General features: G+C 34.0%; 2 protein-coding genes and 1 long non-coding RNA gene across 3 annotated transcripts; all 3 read right to left on the bottom strand.

Moving 5' to 3' along the window:
* Nucleotides 1-1,787: 1,787 nt before the first annotated feature.
* On the bottom strand, nt 1,788-7,614 carry LOC149416203 (uncharacterized). Its single transcript, XM_089641623.1, has 3 exons — nt 7,404-7,614; nt 3,977-4,156; nt 1,788-1,993 (listed from the first exon to the last, which is right to left on the bottom strand). Exons 1-3 carry the CDS (start codon nt 7,601-7,603, stop codon nt 1,810-1,812), a joined length of 564 nt encoding a protein of 187 aa, XP_089497749.1. The 5' UTR covers nt 7,604-7,614; the 3' UTR covers nt 1,788-1,809.
* A 1,914-nt stretch (nt 7,615-9,528) lies between these two features.
* On the bottom strand, nt 9,529-13,572 carry LOC149416202 (uncharacterized). The gene is made up of 5 exons (XM_089642081.1): nt 12,967-13,572; nt 12,363-12,542; nt 11,515-11,665; nt 10,447-10,966; nt 9,529-9,676 (listed from the first exon to the last, which is right to left on the bottom strand). The coding sequence occupies exons 1-5, from the start codon at nt 13,158-13,160 to the stop codon at nt 9,666-9,668; spliced, it is 1,056 nt and encodes a 351-aa protein (XP_089498207.1). The 5' UTR covers nt 13,161-13,572; the 3' UTR covers nt 9,529-9,665.
* Nucleotides 13,573-16,575: 3,003 nt separating this feature from the next.
* On the bottom strand, nt 16,576-19,306 carry LOC149416201 (uncharacterized). The gene is made up of 3 exons (XR_016303478.1): nt 19,084-19,306; nt 17,312-17,486; nt 16,576-16,999 (listed from the first exon to the last, which is right to left on the bottom strand). It is a non-coding gene; the product is annotated as an uncharacterized LOC149416201 (long non-coding RNA).
* Between the last annotated feature and the right edge of the window lie 1,339 nt (nt 19,307-20,645).

Here is a 20,645-nt window from a genome sequence, read left to right as displayed (position 1 = left end):
TGGTTGCTTGTGATATGAAAACTTGTAAAAATAGATGTGAAAAAGAGAATAAACCCAATTGTCGTATTACATTCCATAAGTAAGCATTATTTTAAGCTTATTCACACCGTATTATATGGATCAGTTTTAGAAACATATACTATCACATCACAATGTAGCGATTCTCAAGTGTGCTCATCGTTGTTTACTGGGGTAAGTAAATTATGAAACATTTGTAAAAGTGTCTTAACTAAATACTCTGAAACTAACTACGACTCTGAAAATAGAAGAAATTTACTTTGCCGAATTTGGACTTCGCAAATTTGTTCATAACGTTGCGAGTAATTTGCGCTCCCATGTAAAAATGTCTATTCATTCAAAAGCAGATTTTACTTTTAAGAACTAAATGGTGATATTATAATGCGAGATGCCTATATCCTGGCAGATTGATTTATTGACGAATCACAGTCAGCTTTACCCCCTTCGTTCTTCAACAGTTGATTTTACCCCTCACCTTTAATTTCTAGTCTATATATTCTTATGTCTGTGGTTGACACCAAAGATGTTAGAAGAACGAGATGTGCTATGAGCAGTTCGTACTGTGTGGAATTGTTTTGCCGAGTGTCGCCGGTTTTGTTCACCAATACTACTGCACACCTTCGCTTACGCTAAGGTATCCGCACTAATACATAGAACAAAATTCTCTGCGTACACGTCTCGATACCGTTCAAAGTACCCTAATTAGGTAGTACTCCGCCTACGGTCCGGCGGCCAACATAGCATATCTCGTTCTTCTAATATCTTTGGTTGACACCAATAAAAAACTTAGCGTAGAATGTATTTGTGCATTGGTGTACACTTACACTGGCGAGGAACAGCTCTTTGTCATGTTTATGCCTACTTATTTTGCCTAGCGGAAGAGGGATAGCAGGTATATATCTTGCATGAATATTATTATGAGTAAATATTTTAACCGAGCTGTATACGGCCCTTCTCACCTTATAGCTATACCAGCGCTGCAGCGGCGTATTAGGGAATCTTTATAAGTAAAACTGTAATTGTTTTTATATTCTTTAAAGTCTAAACGAAACATGCTGTATGTAAGTTGCTGTGCATCTGTGCGAGTGCTGCGATGAAGTCAAGAAAGATTGATAGATCTATCTATACAGACAGGGGTGCTCTTGTGAGGTGACATTATCTTCCAATGAGATTATTGAGAAGTCAAGTTAACCTTTCCTCATCTGTGGTGTGTATTTACTACACATTGCTCCTAATAACTTTAATAACTCTATAAATATAATAAATTCTGGGTTCAGATTTTAGGTATTCCTCCGTTATACATTTATGCACTGAATTAAAAAATAATATACGACATAGTTTTCAAATTCAATTAAAAATCAGATTTTTTTGTTAAAAATCGGGAACAAATACACCAATACAATCAACCCCGTGTGATACTAAATATGCGAAGAGTGTGCGAGGAAATGACACGCTATTGCTGTCCCGCTTTGATTCGCTATGCGGGAACATGAGACATACACACTTCTGCAGTTGTAGTTTTTGATTTAGACCATCGATACCTACGACCGCACAGCTGTGTTTGTGCCGCTAGCCAGTTGGCCGCGAACCGTCGTTAGATGTGGACCCCTCGCACGTTTTTTTAGCATCTGTCGATGGTTTTTTCATGTTTTCAGCAATTAAATTACAATTATTATCACTTTTGATATAAAATATAATAAACATAATCGATTAGCTATGAATATTCATATTTTTCCGATATTAAATCGCTTATTTTGAGATGTGTATTGACTACACAGCACCGTAACGCGTTTATTTTTTTAGCACAGTAAGGGAAAGGTTAAAAAAGATAAAAATTACCAGAGTCCATTCCAAACACTCTGCTGATTCCTGGTGACTTGTTGCTGTTGGTGGAACTGCTTCCTCCCATTTGCTAGTGGACGCCAGTTGACTACTGGAACTATCATCTTGGAGAGCAGGAGAATATGAATCAAACCTTTTGAAATAGAATACAAAGACCTATATTATAAACAAGTTATAAATCGTCCCAAGGGTCGGTAAGGATCGACAAAAACCTAGTGCTGTAAAGATGCAAGAAATCTTATATGATGTACGTTGCATGAACTCTGCACACGGCAGAGAAGCTAGCTTAGAAAACTGTCAGTATTGCAGATTTCTGTTTTACATTTACCCCCTCTACGCTGAATGTCATTATATCGAGTACTATTGTAACAGAAAATTTAATACACAAATTTAAATTGTAATTTTATAAGAGATTCAGGAGACAGCCGAATGCCGTGTAAACATGTAAACACTAACAAATGATTATGAATCAAGTCAGTCACCAAGTGAAGACAAGATCGTGGAATTTTTCGGCATTTTATTAACGTGCGCTAGATGGATATACGGGAAGTACAACGCATCGCAGCCCGACCCGTTTGCACTATTTGCAGGAACCAATACAAATATATAGATCGGTCGGCTCTCGGTATACTGCACTCGGTTTTTATTGATTCTTTACGGACCTGTGGGTTGAGACTCTTAGGCGAAGGTTTGCAGAGAAGTCCATTATGGGACTTTTCTGTGTAGGCTCTGAATGTTCATTTTAAAACGAACCGGCTACACACAGGGTTGCGTAGCGATGCAAAAAGAAGTGCGATGAGCAATTTTTAAAATCTAATTAAATAGTTTAATCATTTAGGAAACAAGCTCGAACTTTTTTTCAAAGTTTTTTCTGCAGCCAGCAATTGTAATTTACAAGTACTAAACAGTTATTAGATATTACAATGTGAGTTAACAAAAAAGTCATGCTATCTCATTTTGTATTACAGTGAGAAATATGATTTGAACAGTGGTAGAAAGAGAAAATACCGCATCATCAGTTTGCATAAAAAAATTAACCATTAACGCTCCGGAAATTTTTTAAATAATTCTATGAAACTGCATTCAGCGTTTGAAAAATATTTGTCCATGTTTGCAAATTTTGAAATAAATATTTTTAGATAAAGGCGATGCCATAGTAATGCAAAATCATGTGTTTTTGGTTTGAAAATGTGGTCGCCTAGAAATGTTTCAGATGCTTTAATTAAATACTGCGAGTAGAATACATCTTGGCCTTTTAAATTATCGAGTATTTTTTAGATAAGTCTTTTTATAAGCCCAGAAAAAAATAATGTAAAGGCCTATGAAAACTGCTTTAAAGTTCAAAATCTCCTACTTACGAACCCATTTTCGGTTATGATTTTATTTTATAATGTGGCAAATTAAGTTATTTATAAAATGATCGAAAAAAAATTAAATATTTATGCCTGAACATCCACAAAATAAAATAAAAGGCACTTTTTGGCCATGTTTTTTTTTGCATAAATCAAAACAAGCGGATGGTGTTAAGCGGGAATTTAAACCTTATCGCCATCTACGTAAGGGTTGTTATTGATAGCAGCTCAATTTAAAATACTACACGACGTAGTGCATCGCCTTAAAAGAAAAGGCTCTAGTTAAATTATGTGTTTTAGTTTCGTGTAAAATAGTATAGTAGATAAAAACCATCAGTAAGCGACTTTAAAAACTTTATCTTTGCTCAAAATTTTACTATATGTTGATTTGTAATACTAAAATCTGAAAAACTCTTCCATCTGCTTTCAAGAACAGTATATTATTTTGAAATACAATCAAAAACAGCGAATTACTCTGAAATTGAATGCAATGCAAAAATTTATTCTGTGCAATCTGCATTCTAAGAGTTCACCTAATATGAGACGTACATTGAAAAATGTCATTGGCGAAGCTAACGGAACTAAATTGTGATTATGTCACATGAGATATTTGGAATATTATGGCAAGTTTGAAAAACGTTTTGAGAGATGTAATGTGAGTAATTTATAGAACCTAATGGGATAAATGGTGAAATCAAGGTGAATTCATTGGCTTTAAACAACAGTTAAAACTTAACCGCTCGAGTGAATAAATAAGAACTTACTGATCTTCCAGCGCAGAGGAACTTAAACCAATTGCTGCTTCAACCTTCAGCAGAAGTGGGTCTTCCGTAGTGTCGATGGGTCCTCCTGCCGCTCCAAGCACTTGGCAACGAATTCTCTGCCTTTGCATTCGCGCATCCCGCTTCAGATTATCCCAAGCTTTCTTGAGAGCTACGAGTGACCTAAAATTATATTAAAATTAGGTGATGTTGCATCGTGAGAAATCAATTTGAACTTGTCGAAATTCACAGTAGTAGTAGTAGTAGAAAATAACAGAATGAAGGTATAAAATTATGGTAATTATTTACCTAACTGTCGCAGTTATAGGCACAGATTATGTAAATTACACTTCGTTTCAACCGATGCCATACGTGGTAATGCAAAATCATGTGTTTTTGGTTTGAAATTTTGCTCACCTAGAAATGTTTCAGATGCTTTAATTTAATACTGCGAGTAGAATACATCTTGGCCTTTGAAATAATCGAGTATTTTTTATATAAGTCTTTTTATAAGCCCAGAAAAAAATAATGTATAAGGCCTATGAAAACTGCTTTAAAGTTCAAAATTTCCTACTTACGAACACATTTTCGGTTATGATTTTATTGTATAATGTGGCAAATTAAGTTATTTATAAAATGATCAGAAAAAAATTAAATATGTATATAATGAACATCCACAAAATAAAATAATAGTCATTTTTATTGTTTGTTTTTGGGGTGTTATGCCGTGTTGCGCTAACTCCTTCTTTAGCCGACGTTTTGGACAGCGTTGCAGTGTCCATCATCAGGGCATAACACCCCAAAAACAAACAATAAAAATGCTTTTGGCCGTGAGAATCTTAAAACTTACAAAATAATAGTCACTTTATGGCCATGTTTTTTTCTTGCATAAATCAAAACAGGCGGATGGTGTTAAGCGGGAATTTAAACCTTATCGCCATCTACGTAAGGGTTGTTATTGATAGCGGTTCAATTTAAAATATTACACGACGTAGTGCATCGCCTTAATTACTACAAGAAACATCTATTTACTACTGGATATGGTAAAAGATGCATTATAATTCCATTTTTATTCAAAGCTAGCTATACCCCGCCACGCATTGCTGTGGCTCAGTCTGTCTGTGCAGATAGAGAAACAATAGCCCGTGTTGATTTTGCGTCCAACAGATGGCGCTGTTAAAAAAACACACACAGATGAAATGCCAAACAGTTGAGTTAAAAAAGAACTTAAATGATAAACTAGCTCTACCCCGCCACGCGTTGTTGTGGCTCAGTATGTCTGTGCAGACTAAGAAACAATAGCTCATGGTGCTTTTACGTCCAAGAGATGGCGCTGTTTAAAAAAAAAATATGTTTGACCAATAGATGGCGCTATTTTTCAAAAAAACATGTTTTTACCTGCCACAGATAACATCTATAATAATATAGGTAGTATAAAAACACACGCGTATTCGAATGCAAAGTTGTGTCAAAATTTCAAAGAAATCGGTAAAGAACTTTTGGAGATTTAAGATTTTGAACGAAAGAACATTTACAATTTTTATTTATATAGATTCTTACCTTACAAAACGATCTCTTTGCCGTAATTTAGGACTTTTTTTTGTATGGACTGACACTTGCGTAAGTTTTGTTTCAATCAAAATACGAATAAATTACTTAATTAAACCAAAATTAATAACCTATTTTGTGCATGTAAATAGCGATGGGGTCAAGAGAACAGTTGGAGAGGTCAAATGGTCTCCGCAAACCAGCTTTTCTCGATCTGGCACGCCACGCAGCTGGCGGGCAGGCGCATCTTCAACACACCCCAATCGATGAACTCGGGAACCCCTACTAAATTACCAAACGTAGCGAACCACTTGGGGTGACCTGTGGCAGAGGTTTTGGTTATCCAATAAATTGGCGACGGTACCTAAATCCCCCTCCCAAATTGATTATCTTTATTACGAATTATCTGTGCCTAAAACTGCGTCGGTTAGGGAAATAATTACCGAAACAGCTACACAAAATACTTTCTTATTTTGAGTTAATTAAGTAATTTACGCGTTTTTAGATTTAAACAAAACTTTCTCAAATATCATTCCACACTAAAAAAAATCCAAAATGGCGGCAAAGGGATCGTTTTGTGGGGAAAATTTTGACCTATGAATAAAATATATTAATGCATTTTTACCTCGACATTTTTATCTTCCCCGACGTAAATAGTTGTTTTACTGTAGTAATTAATCTATGACTTTTAAAAGTGCTGCGGTTAGGCAAACATTTACCCAACTTAATTCAAGGAACAACTATTTATGTCGGGGAGATGGTAAATGATGCAATAAAGTTACATTTTTCTTAATCAAAGTAGAAAACTTCACCGGTTTTGACAGGGCATTTTTTTGTTTCTATGATTTGAGTTAAAGAGTAATAAGAACCTTAAAACCCATTTCGTGCTTGTTTTTTGCCATCTCCACTGACTTAAATAGTTGTTTCCAGTAGTAATTAAGTTGAAATCAAGTGGTATTTTTTTAATTGCGTTAAGCGTACAGCGGAATTCGGCAACTTTACCGCAGTGTGTTAATTACATTTGAAACAATATTATACAGGATAAGTCACATACCTTTGAGACTAACTGCCGCTGTTCAATTGTGACCAAATGACAGAATATTATACAGGATAAATCACATACCTTTGAGACGAACTGCCGCTGTTCAATTGTGACCAAATTACACAATATTATACAGTATAAGATTGATAATTAAAGTAATATTGAAAAAACCATCCAAATTTTCTACTGAGATTCTCTTTTCAATATTCAATGTACCCACAATAGACAATATATATAAAAAAATATTCAATTCTACAAATTTATAAAGAAATACAGTTAAATAACTTACAATTCAATTCATCAGCAAGATATCAAAAAACTATCAAAATCCCAAAACTTAATACAAAACACACACGAAATACCTATCTCTATCTAGGTATAACATATTTTAACATCCTTCTATTATATCTAAAAAATATTGAAGATATTCAGGAATTTAAAATAAAATTTAAAAAATTACCTAAAACTACTATAAAAGTCCATATCTTATTATTATTTCCTTCAAATCTTGAAACTGTATTATTGATAAATCTTGCCTATTTTTTACTTATCCCTTTGGTTTTGCAAATATATTATTTATATACTTACATGATTCCATTTAATTGAGCTAGGATTCACTCACCAAACACAAGAGCCTCGTCTCTTTATGGTGAGGAAAAGCTATTATTATTTACCTTTATAACACTGTATGATATGTATAAATTGTGTATTTATTGTAAAAAAACATACAAATATTAAATAAATAATAAAAATAAATAATAAGTCACATACCTTTGAGACGAACTGCCGCTGTTCAATTATGACCAAATGACACAATATTATACAGGACAAATCACTTACCTTTGGGACGAACTGCCGCTGTTAAATTGTGACAAAATGTTTTTCCAAGCAGTATCTTTTAACTTTGTTGTCAAGCTGTAATTGGGACCAGGTGCTGCTTTGGATACAAGTATCCGAGATGATGATATTAGCTCGACAATCTTCATTTTCTCGTTCAGCGTAAAATTCTTGCATCGTTTTGGTTTGTTTCTGTTATCCATGTTTATTTGGCGTAAACAGCATGAACGCACGGAGGAGAAATGTCATATGTCCGAACGCACTTGGCGGCAATAGCGAAAGTCAAGTTAAAGCTTTATTTTTAATATATTTACATACGTTTGTTTCAAATATATAAAATGTTGGTTTATGTATTATAATATTAAAAAAAAATTATGTGCATACATAATAAATACAATATTAACTCGTTAATAGTATTTTAACGTTCAAAGTTTTTACTTTGATGTCATTTTATTGTCTATGAAAGTGGGCGGGGACACTCAAGATGATCAGCTATTATAACAAGGTTGAAAACAAGAGAAAATACTGTTGCTCAACAAACCATCTCGGCTGACCAATGCCTCAGTTAATCGATCATTCAAAAAGTGGGAAACAATAGCCATTGCCCCAACTCTCCAAAAGCTCCATTTTCATATATTTAGGCAGTACTTATTTTTGTGTTCCATGTGTCTATCCTGTCTATGTTAGCCAAGGACCTAAAGAGCAGTCCAGTGAGTGGTTTATTTATGGAGCAGTCCGACCGTGACGTCATGCGAGCATGTTCGTACGTGTGGGTGTGGATTGATTTATCTGACTTATACAAATGATCGTCGCTCGATGGCGATACCTACTTATTTTTGTAATCCGGTTTATTTGTACTCTATGGAATGTGCGGGACTGAACTAACTTCCCCCACACACCGTAACAAATACTTACGGCCGTTGTTCCCAATCCTACTTATCAACTGATGAGCCGAAATTTTGGCTTAAATGCACAACTAAGCTCTTCCCAACGCAATGGTGACCACTGAGTGATCAACTAACTTAAGGGACCTAATTTACTGGATTAAGCATGCCTCAGTAAATGACTAGTTATAAAAAGTGTCAAAAGAGTGAAAAAAAACGTCATTTTGCTGTCATCAACATTCGTGCACTTGTCAGTTTAAATTTTATTTTTTATTAATATGGACAGCGATGAAGAAGATATTTTAGATATAATAGATATTGCTGAATGGGCGGAACTAATTGACGATAATATCGGGTTGCACAGGCGGCGACAAGATGTAGATGTCGATTTTATTCAAATATTGAATGACAAAGATTTCTTCAACCGTTTTCGTATGTCAAAAGCTTGTTTTTTATATGTTTTAAATCAAGTTGAAGGAAATCTAACGTATTCAAGTGAAAGGTAGGTTTTTACTTATACAATTGTCATTTTTGCAATCAATATGCGAAATATTTTGTACTTTACCTCTTAATTAGATTCATTTTAATGTTATTATACTTTGCTTATTGATTTTCAGAAACTTCCTCATTTTGCCATGCAATCAATTGCTTATAGCATTACGCTTTTATGCAACCGGCAGTTTCCACATAACAAACGGAGACTTTTTCAAAATAAGTCCGTCTGCCACCAGTAAAATTCTAAAAAAGGTGTCTCAAGCCTTGGCAAGTTTGAGACCTCTTCACATACAATTGCCAAGAGGACAGGAGGTGAATGTCGTCAAGAGGGAATTTCATCAAGTGGCTAGATTCCCCAATGTAATAGGTGCAATTGATTGCACTCACATCAAGATACAATCCCCTGGTAAGTGTTGCATACATGACGTGTGTTTGTTGTTTTTCTCAACAGCATCAATTAAGTATGTATTGTGTTAACCATCTGCTCTCTCCAAAAGGTGGGCCAGAAGCTGAAACGTTCCGAAATCGAAAGGGATACTTCTCTTTAAATGTTCAAACAATATCAGATGCTAGAATGAGAATCAGGGACATAGTAGTCAGATGGCCAGGAGCTACGCACGACTCGCTCATCTTCCAAGGTTGTCGAGCCAAAGCAATGATTGAGACAGGCCAGTATCCAAATGGTGCACTCGTAGGAGACAGCGGATATCCATTAAAGGTATTTAACACACAACATTAAAAATACTGTGTTCAGTTTTTGAATAGTTTTAATAACATTATTTGGTAATTATTTGGAAAATTATGCAGGACGATAATAATATAATTAAACGATACAGGCAAATGTGCATCATTCTTCTCACAGGTGCTCCACTTGATTTACTTCATGTTAAGGACATTCTGAAAAAGAAAATATTACAAACGTATTAATGTTTTATTTCAGACGTATCTTCTGACCCCGTACAGGAATCCGGAAACACCCGTCCAACAAAATTACAACCAAATACACATAAAAAAAAGAAATGTTGTAGAAAGGCAGTACGGTTTATGGAAAAGAAGATTTCCTGTCTTATCAAATGGCCTTCGATTGAACCTCAACACCACAATGGCAGTCATAGTGGCATGTGGAGTTCTGCATAACATATGCATCAATCGTGGGGAGGAACACCCAGAAGATTGGATCCATGACGTTGACGATATTCACAACAATGTGGCAGAATTTAACAATGCGGGAAACATTGCACATTTAAATAGAGACATTATTGCAAATAATATGTATGTATGAGCACTATTTTATAATAAATATTATCTTCTTTTTTATTATGAGTAAAATTGTTTTAGAATAGAGTTGTATAATTGAGACGATGTTTTTTTTTTTTTTATAGTGAATACCTCACAAGAGTCCCAACTGCTCCCGTCTGGAGCCAGTGAGACTATGGCATCCCCAATTGGGGGATGTTGTGAGGCTGAAGGTAAGTGGGGGAGGGAAAGAGGAAGGTGGGGAAGTACCTGGCTATTCAGATCTAGTCACTAAACACGGCTAAAGCCATTTGGAGCAACGTTTCAATTCTGAATGGTGGTCTTACACCAGGGCGATACTGGTAGTATCTTCCACTCTTTGTTAAGATTGGTGAAGATTTAAATAAAAATATTAAAAACAAAACAATTACCACTTTGTAATTTTTTTAAAATGGCCTCCTTGGCTTTCCTCTCCAACCTCAGAATATCGAGTTGAATATCTGATAGGGCAGCCTTCGCGGCCCTCTCCTCGTTGAGGATCCGCAATGTTACTTCTGCCTGGGCAGCCTTCGCCATCCTCTCCTCATTAAGGGTTTGCAATGTTACTTCTGACTGGGCAGCTTTCGCCACCATTTGCTGATGAAGGATTTCCAGTTGAAGTTTAGATTGCATAACTGTCTCGACCTTTTGCAATTGAAGGATTTCCGTTTGAAGATCAGCCTGGGAAACTATAGCCTGCTTCTTCTTTATCTCCAGGTCTCTCATATCCTTTCTCTTTGTTCCTTCCGTTTCGAGTTTAGCGGTTGCGACTCTTTGAAGGTCACTAAGGAGTGAGTCCTTCACCGTTTTTTTTAAACAAATTCGCCTCTTAAATCCCTTCCTGGGAACTGAAGGTGGGAAAGTTGGTACTGAGATCACTGGAGTTTCAGGAAGTGAAGTTGGATTTTCATTCTGAAAAACATGAGGAGAATATCAACGTAATTCGTTTTATAACCAACAACAAATATTTTATTTTATATGGTGAACCAACCTTTGAAAAGACCATGTAATAAAATAACATTCTTGTAAAGGATGAGAACTACTTTACTGTTTATAAGAATAAAGTAATTAATATATTATATGGATTTAGTTGTTTCAAATACAACTAACAATATCTTTTGTTATTTGTTTTTGGGGTATTATGAGGTGTTGCGCTAACTCCTTCTTTAGCCAACGTTTCGGACAGCATTGCAGTGTCCATCATCAGGGCAGACAGGGTGTTATTATAAGATGTGTTGTTATTATACAATAACACATCTGCCCTGATGATGGACACTGCAATGCTGTCCGAAACGTTGGCTAAAGAAGGAGTTAGCGCAACACGGCATAATACCCCAAAAACAAATAACAAAAATACTTTTGGCCGTGAAAATCTTAAATCATATTTAACTAACAATATCCTTTAATGCGACTTATAAGATTAGTGAGACGTCAGGATAAATTAAATACAAAAAAATTACCAATGTCCATTCCACGCTCCCTGCTGATTCCTCCTGTTGACTTTGTGCCGCTGTTGGCTGCATTTCTTCCTCCCAATTACTGCTAGTAGATGCCTGTTCCTGTTGACTACAGGCACTATTCTCTTGGACAGCAGGAGCATTCGAGTCAAACCTTTTAAAATAAAATGAAGGATTTCAGACCAAAATCATGTAATATGAACAAGTCATGCAGATGCACATTCCAGATATTTTATTGAACTACAACGCTTCTAAGTTTAAACTAGCAAATAGTTTGACTTCAGCCTTCAGAGGACGAAGCAGCTATCGTTATAATAATTACACATCAGAACTTGTTTATAAATAAAGTGTTTTTTTTGCAAATTGTATAATAATATGAAAATAAAACAATCATTTTATTTATAACCACGAATTAATTGCAATAACAAATTAATTGTTTAGTTTTAATCAAATTTTTCAAACCACAAAGTTACTGCTAAATCCAAAATATGTATAACAGTATGGTTGAGTATATGAAAGAAAAAATAAAATGGAGTTCTACAAATTAAACTTGATAACAAAAAATAACTACAATCATTGATAAGCTTTCAGATTCCACTATGTAATGTTAGAAGTCAGGATTTATTTCAGTACAGAAATTTTGGGACTCAACTTACTATACATATGTTCCGCGATGCTCAGAATACCAACGGAGGGAAATAATTATACCGAGTCAGTGTATGTCTTCAATTTATTACAAATAAATACAAAGATTGTTACCGAGGCACTTCAGTTATGTATCATACTATGTTATTTACTATAAATGTAAAAGCCCCTAAAAGGGCATTAATAATTAAAATATTTAAACTTACGAGTTTTCCAGCCCGGAAGAACTTAACCCAATTGCTGCTTCAACCTTTAGCAGCAATGGGTCTTCTGTGGCTTTGGTGGGCCCTCCCCCTGTTCCAAATACCTTGCTACGAATGCTCGCCCTCTGCATTCGGGCATCTCGTTTTATGTTGTCCCACGCCTTTTTGAGAGCTACGAGAGACCTACAATGGTATAAAACATTACTGATATTGCATCACGAGAAATCAATTAGCAATTCTAACTAACCATCACACCGTTTTCCGCAAGTTTGGGCAGAGATGAAGGACCGCCAAACAATTCGGTCTTGGCACACACTGCTTGCCTCTTTTACATTCATAGATCGTCTCATACATATTATTCTGTTATATTGACTCTTGATATGGCTTGACTCAATTATCTGGTTTACTTGATCGTGCCATGTCTTCCTCGGGCGTCCCGGACTTCTACCATTCACATTCGCGTCAAAATATATTCAACTCGCACTCCTTTCTATGTACCCAAACCATCTGCGTCCAAAATGAAAGAAAATGAAAATCAATATCATCAGATTGTTAATTACATTTGAATTTGAAGAAGACACAATATAAAATGGGATATATAACGTACCTTTGAGATGAACTGCCACTGTTAATTTCTATCAAAATTTGGTTCCACGCGTCTTCCTTCAACTTTGCCGTCAAACCATAGTTGGGGCCACCAGTAGTTTTGGATAAAATTATCCGCGACGACGTTATCAACTCTACTAATTTCATTTTTTCGTTTTGGGTGAAATTCTTGGATCGTTTCGGTTTGTTTTCCATTGTTTGTTGTCAAACGGAGCGCGAGTAGAAAGCAAGTAGTAAACGTCAAGTGAAGCAAAACATTCGCGGCGCCAAGCACTGTGACATTAAAGTCAAGCTAACACTTTATTTTTAGCATATTACACACGATTGCTTAAAAAAATTATATATATGTATATATAAATATCTGTTTATGTAAAATACTATGTAAAACAACTTATGTTCATTAATTTAAATACAATTATTAATTTTTCAATATTAATTTAACTTTGAAAGTTTTTACTTTGACGTCATTTTATTGTCTATGAAAGTGGGCGGACCACTTAAGTTTTTCAACGGTTAAGTTGTTTGGAAAAAGGCAAATCGAGCGTTACTGAGTAAATCGCTTAGCTGATTGAAGGCTGAGAATGATCGTTCGAAAAATTGGGAACAACGGGTGTTAGTATTATTACATAGTAGTCGTAGTCATAGTACAATTGTTAAATATGTTTTATTTTCAACGAAAATCATGATATTTTTTTAGATTTACACTTTTATATGGCAGACACAGTATTTATCTCGCTGCTTTGTTCAAAATTATTAGTATTATAATTATAATTTGTGTTTTTTGCTTTCTCATATTTGTTTTATTTTGATTTCACCTGTTTATGTATAGAAATAAATGTGTAAATGTTCGTTTGTTCAAAATCTTAAATCTCCGAAAATTCTTCACATGTTGCTTCGAAATTTTGACACAAGCGAATGATTTTATATATAAATACATATTATGCAGATATCACCTGTAACAGGTAAGAATATGCTTTTAAAAAAAGCCATCTGTTGGACCTAAAAGCAACGCGCTCCATTGTTTTTCTATCTGCACAGATAGACCTGGCCACAGCAACGCATGGCAGGTTACAGCTATTATTACTACTACTATTGTATTATGAAAATAATGCTTTTTAGATACTTCCTTTCTCAAATTTTACTATATCGATGATATTTTTAATGGTATATTGGTAGTTTAACTTTTTTAACACATTTCATTTTACCGATATTATTGTAGCGATAGCTACTTGGTTCTAGAACGTCGCTACATGCATGCGCATCGCATTGGAACCTAGGCAAGCGCGTTGAAGAACGACGCAGTAGCAACTTTGTTATTATTATAAAATGGCTGCTTTTTACGAAACGAATAGTAATAATTTCATTGTCAATTTGGTTTTTCATTGTTTGCTAGTCTAATAAGATTTATTTTTTACAAAGCAAAATCCAATGAAAAGAAAGTATCTATATTTGGAGTGTGCTTATAGGTTATGATAGCGTTCAATTGTTTTTTGGTGGCCGATAGGCATTTTCGGTACTCGTTAAAAAAAATATTCGTTTGAAAAACTCAATTGATTTTTTAATGTTGATGTCAGAAATGAGTACACCTGCCTACATGTTTTATATATTTATCAAATAAAAACGTTTGAAATTTTTATCCTTCATATTGTTTTGGTTATGAAAAGGTTATGTCACCAGTCGAACTGAAACGTAGAAAAACACTCCACTAAGCTGAATCGAGCAACAAAACCTCCGCCATCCAAGAAATATTTAATGTTTTTAGAGCAGAAACAACAGTACTTATGATTAATTCCAATTTTAAAACCCATGTTAACTAGCAATTATCATCACAAAAAATGTTAATTTTTATAATGCTGAACAACTTACATTGGTTGCATATTCGAAGACAAATTGAAATAACATGGTCGACAATGCAATTGCAGTGCTTTGTACCGTGGGCAAGTTTCTTTAACAAATTCAGGGGCCCGACTCCTTCGGGTTAATATCGTAGGATATTTTTTACGGGAAATACTTTAAATGTGAAAATTATAAGTTTAAAGAAACATCAACAACATCAAAGACAATAACGACAACATCCCAAAGAATCTCTAATCTCTACATGATATAAAATAAAGTCAATATAAGCATCTGTCTGTTTGTGAGCATAGTTCTTCTAAGCTACGCAACAGATTTTGATAGGGTTTTCACTACCATTTAGAAAATTTCTTCCCTAAAGGTTTACATATATAATACATGCGTATTATATTTATAGAAAGTAGAGAAAAGTCAAAAATATATTTTCGGATGCAACATTGCTAACGCTGGCTAAATCCCATGAGATATATCAAAATAATGTTCTACTGAATTGTTTATCTTGAAAAATACTACAGAAAAGTGAGCGATGGATTTATATGTTCATCTCCTAAGGATAACCCCCAGCATCACCGGGTAAACGTACACATAAACGATACATAAAAAACAACAATATCTGCGAATAACGTTTAATTAGAAATCATTAATAAGTATAATAAGACAATTAATACAATACATTTTCGAAATGACATACACGCGTAACACATAAAAAACATATACAATAAATAGAATAATATGTGTCGAAGAAAATAACCAAAACGGCTTTCAGAAGCAAGTTGGTATGAAACGAAGAACTGCGTGAAGACGAAAAACTACGGTCAAAATCACCTGAAAAATTGCACAGCCCATCGGAAAACCGTCCAGGAAATGTATATCAAAAACAATAGAATTTGCGACTCTTGCCCGGATGGGATCCTTCTATTCACTTTGCTTGCTACTGATGTATCATTTTTCCAATACGTCATTCTAAATTGATAAATTTATTTTTATATATTATATGAATACAATAAATTAACAGCCTTCTGAAGTTCTTCAGCCTTCGCTCCACAATAAATCCAGAAATTACACATGTTTTGGTGTTGAGATTTGCTTTTACTTATTATGAGTTTGCATGCGAGTTATTAAGCTTGACTTCCATAAACATGAATAATTAAAGACAGCACATGAGAATGGATTTTCTGAAGTATAAGAACGAATGTGTTGGATGAAGTACTGATTTAGTTAACATGAATAATTACAATAGGATCATGCGAATGGGTTTTCCTTAATATGAGTACGAATATGTTTTATTAAGCTACATTTCAGTGAACATGAATAATTACAGTAGGAGCATAAGAATGGTTTTTCTTTAGTATGAATAGGAATGTGTTTCATTAAGTTTGACTTCGCTGAACATGAGTAATTGCAGTAGATGCATGAGAATGGTTTTTCTTTAGTATGAGTACGATTGTGTGTTATTAAGCTTGACTTCCTTGAACATGAATAAGGACAATAAGAACAAGCGAATGGTTTTTCTTTAGTATGAGTACTAATATGTGCTATTAAGTTTGCCTTCTGGGAACATAAATAACTACAGAACGAGCATGAGAATGGTTTTTCTTTAGTATGAGTGCGAACATGTGTTATTAAGCTATACTTAGTTGAACATGAATAATCACAGTAAGAACATGCAAATGGTTTTTCTTTAGTATGAGTACGCATGTGTTGGATTAAGTACTGATTTAGTGAACATGAATAATTACAGAAGGAGCATGAGAATGGTTTTTCCTTAGTATGAGTACGAATATGTTTTATTAAGCTACATTTCAGTGAACATGAATAATTACAGTAGGAGCATGAAAATGGTTTTTCTTTAGTATGAGTGCGAATGTGTTTTATTAAGTTTGAATTCTCTGAAAATGAATCATTACAGAAGGAGCATGAGAATGGTTTTTCTTTGGTATGAGTACGATGATGTGCCATTAAGTGTGACTTCCGTGAACATAAAAAAGGGCAGTAAGAACACGCGAATGGTTTTTCTTTAGTATGAATACGAATGTGTCGAGATAAGTTAGTTTTGAGTGAACATGAATAGCTACAGTACGAACATGAGAATGGTTTTTCTATAGTACGAGCACGAATGTGTTGGATTAATAACGGTTTTTGTTGCACTCTATTTATAATATTAATTCTCATTGCCGCACCTAGAAAAGAAAAGATAAAAAATATATAATATAATAATAACTAATTTTCAACTATGAGAATTTGTGTGCCAAACTAGTAGCTTATCAGCAGGAGTTTTGTTGAACAATATTTTATCTTACAAGATAATCTAAATTAATAACAAAAAAGCGTCACAACAATATAACAATTAGCAATTGTTATATCACAATACGCAGTAATTGTCAATTACTGCGTATTGTGACTATGCACATAAACTGCGCTACAGTTTTACAGCATTGGAAAAAGTTTTCGAAGAAAACGGATTATGTGAGTTCAATGAAATTTGTTTTTACCTGCCGTTCGCTGAATTCTTTCAGAGTGCTCCGAGCAAATTTTAACATCTGTTAGATTGATATCTATTTCTTCAAAGGACATAACACCTCCATCCTCTTTTGGGATCCCTGATTCTGCCTCGATTGTGTCCGTTTCTATAATATCCATCTCCATCGTGCCTAGAGCCTTATTCATCTGGAAACCGAGAGTTTTTTTTATGTAGTTTTACAATTTTTTGAAGAGCTCATCGCGAGAGAACCTATTGGGTGTACGCATAATAACTCTAATAATGGATTTCTGGGTCTTCACAAGCTCAAGTAAGCAAGTTGTTCTTCCTGATGCTCCTCAGACAACACAACAATATGTTGATAGGAAGTGGCATAGTCCGAAATATATTTATTTATTTATGATCTATTTTACAGAATCTATGCCATATAACACCCATTAGAAATAATTATAGAAACCCAATATTGAATCAACTTAATATTACGTTTAATTCTATAAATATAGAATAGAACCGTAGTTGTTGGTAGGCATGCGAACGCTGCTCAGAACAGTAATGCGTATGTCAATTAAAAATATGGGATACAAATGGAGAGAATTCGATATAGATATATTTTTATAGTATTACGGAAATTAAGAATGCCTCTGGAACCTAAAAGGACAGAAACAAAAATGAATCATCGGAAATAAAAACATATTTCTGCAGTTTTCAAATGTGATGAAAGGTAAGGGACAGTGGGCCCACGTACGCAAAGTATTGAAAATTAAGACATCTGAACAACTTACAATCCATACATTTTCAGTGAAAATGTATGCTTTAAAACACACAACTCAATCCGGCCCTCATCAAGCAACGCCTATATGCGCTGTCCAGACCAGATCCAGCGTGGAACGTGTGAAAGAAAGATGGCGGTGGTAAAACGCCTTCCAACGAGTTGATTTGACGTTTAGGGTTATGTTCTTTTTGACGTTCATTTATATTTATTGCTCGTTTTGTCGTTTAAATTGGAGATTGACAACAAATAGATTTAGTAAAATGTTACGAAGTGGATTTATAACGTTAAATCTATCGAAAATGGCGATTCTACATTCAAATTTACGTTGCGTGTGATAAAAGAACAAGTGTGCAGGACGACTTGAGAACGTAGTACATACTGCACATAAATAAACCCCTCTACTGCATACTTTATCATACATGTCCTTATCTTATTGCGAATTGATAGCTAGTAGAAGAGGAAATATACAGAAAATATGGAAATGGTTAATTGCACTCTTAATAGAAAAACAACAATCAGTTAGATAACAATAAGAAGTTTTTCAGTTTCCGGAAATGGAAAATATGGCATTTTAGCAGATATTTCGTAAAAAACGAGAAAATTTGAGGTCTTTTCTTTACGCCATGTTATGAAATAATCATTTTAAATTGTTTTTTCAATCTAGTTTTTTTTTTTAAATTTATGTTTTAAACCCGAACTGACATCATCATAATAACCTATTTCAGGGTCTTGGGTTCATGTTTTATTAAGAGAATAAAAAACTAACCTTAAAACATTGACATTAGTAACAATGGCCGCTAAGTAACAATTGGTTTTAACTTAAACGAATTAGCTATTAAAATACCTTATTTTACATTTCCGGAAACCGAATTACTTACTTCTCAATATAATATAACTAGTACAAAGCATTGAAAATATGTGGGTACGAAGCGTGTCCTAACATTCTGTATATTTAAACATAGAATTAACCACACTAGTGCAAACTCCGGTGGGTTAAAAATTCAGAATCCAACCTCATTGAAAAATGCGAACAATTCCTTTCTCCGTTTGAGTTAAATTTTAATTTATCTCCGTCACTCCGTGTGTCTGGCGAAATCAAAATATATTCTACATAGCTAACATTTCTTACAATTTTCCTTTTGCAAAATTGATATGTTGTCATCAAAAAAATGAATACATTCTGTAGTTGCATTCAATAACGTGTGAATTTTCTAGGTTATAAATCGTAGGGTTGGACTTAGTTGAACCAAACGGGGGTTGATGTATGCCAGTGCTGCCAGTATATAAAACATTCTACAATTATTATTAACGTATAATTTTAGTAGCTACCCGGCGATAAATAACTAACCAGTGGTAAACAGAGAGGGTAGACTGACTTTTGATACTAAGAAACCTTTCTTTTAAAATTTTAAAGTAAGAGATTCCATCTTAGCTGGGCTATGATTTAATATTTCATATTATTCTTTCATTGGAATGCCATTCTTAAGCGAATTAGTACTTTTTAGTGTGCCAAAAGTATAAACTCAATCATCCGCCGTACGCCGATTGACATAATTTTCAAAATAAATTGATTTTTTGCAAATTATGCCATCTTACCAGATAATTTGTTTATATATTTATCAAAAAAATACATATCTATTCAATGTATTTTTCACAAAATAGCTGCTTATCTTCGAAAATGAAAACATTTTTGGGTGTTATTATATTTTCCAAGTAAATACGAATTTTTTACAGTAGTATTAAACCATAGGAGACTTTTCTGTAAATAAACATGTAAGTTTATGACATTTAAAATTAAAAATTAAGACTGTATTTTGGCAAATAAATTAGCGACGGAAATTTTACAAAAAAAAATCAACATTTGCAGATAAAGACAACTAAATCAACAAATAGTGCTAGAATAAAAGCAGTATACGTTATTTCGTTGCAAAGCGAACAAAATTTATTGAGTATGTTACGAACATTTTTTAATGTTTAAAATACCATAAAATCGAGACAAGTGCGGTGCGTTAGTAGCAAATCAATCTCTACTCAAAAATAGAACATTCTTTTTCATTTTTGCTTTACAAAAAACATGTGTCGTACTTTTAATGACACAATTTAGAAAAATTATTACCTTTTTTGAATATTCAAATTCAAATTTTATTTTTATCGTGGCAACACCAGCGTCGTCTCTGCTGATCAATATTCAGCAAATTTTATTATAAACTGAACACACACGGCAGAGTCATTTGGATTTGCACACGGTCCAAGTTTAGGGGACATACACAGCCGAGCAGAGCCAGGTTTGATCTACGTCCATTAATGCCATGCCGCGTAAATAAAATCGGCATGTCATCAAATATTTGTAGATGCTAGTAATCTTTCTGGTGGCCAGAAAATTTTAGAGAACTTTCCCTAGAATATTTTCGTATAGCCACGCTCAAAACGATATTTCTGTAATATCTATTTATAAATGTAGGTATTATTTTTGATAACTTCGGTAGATTTGCCATGAATATTGGTAGATTTTCGATAACTTCGGTAGATTTTCGATAACTTCAGTAGATTTTCCATGATTATCGGTACAATTTAG

This window comes from Hesperophylax consimilis, chromosome 17 (genome assembly GCF_061612785.1).
Source record: "Hesperophylax consimilis isolate HC1 chromosome 17, BYU_Hcon_1.0, whole genome shotgun sequence".
Lineage (NCBI taxonomy): Eukaryota > Metazoa > Arthropoda > Insecta > Trichoptera > Limnephilidae > Hesperophylax > Hesperophylax consimilis.
Note: the sequence above shows the minus strand (reverse complement) of the source record. Positions and strands in the feature narration are given on the sequence as shown.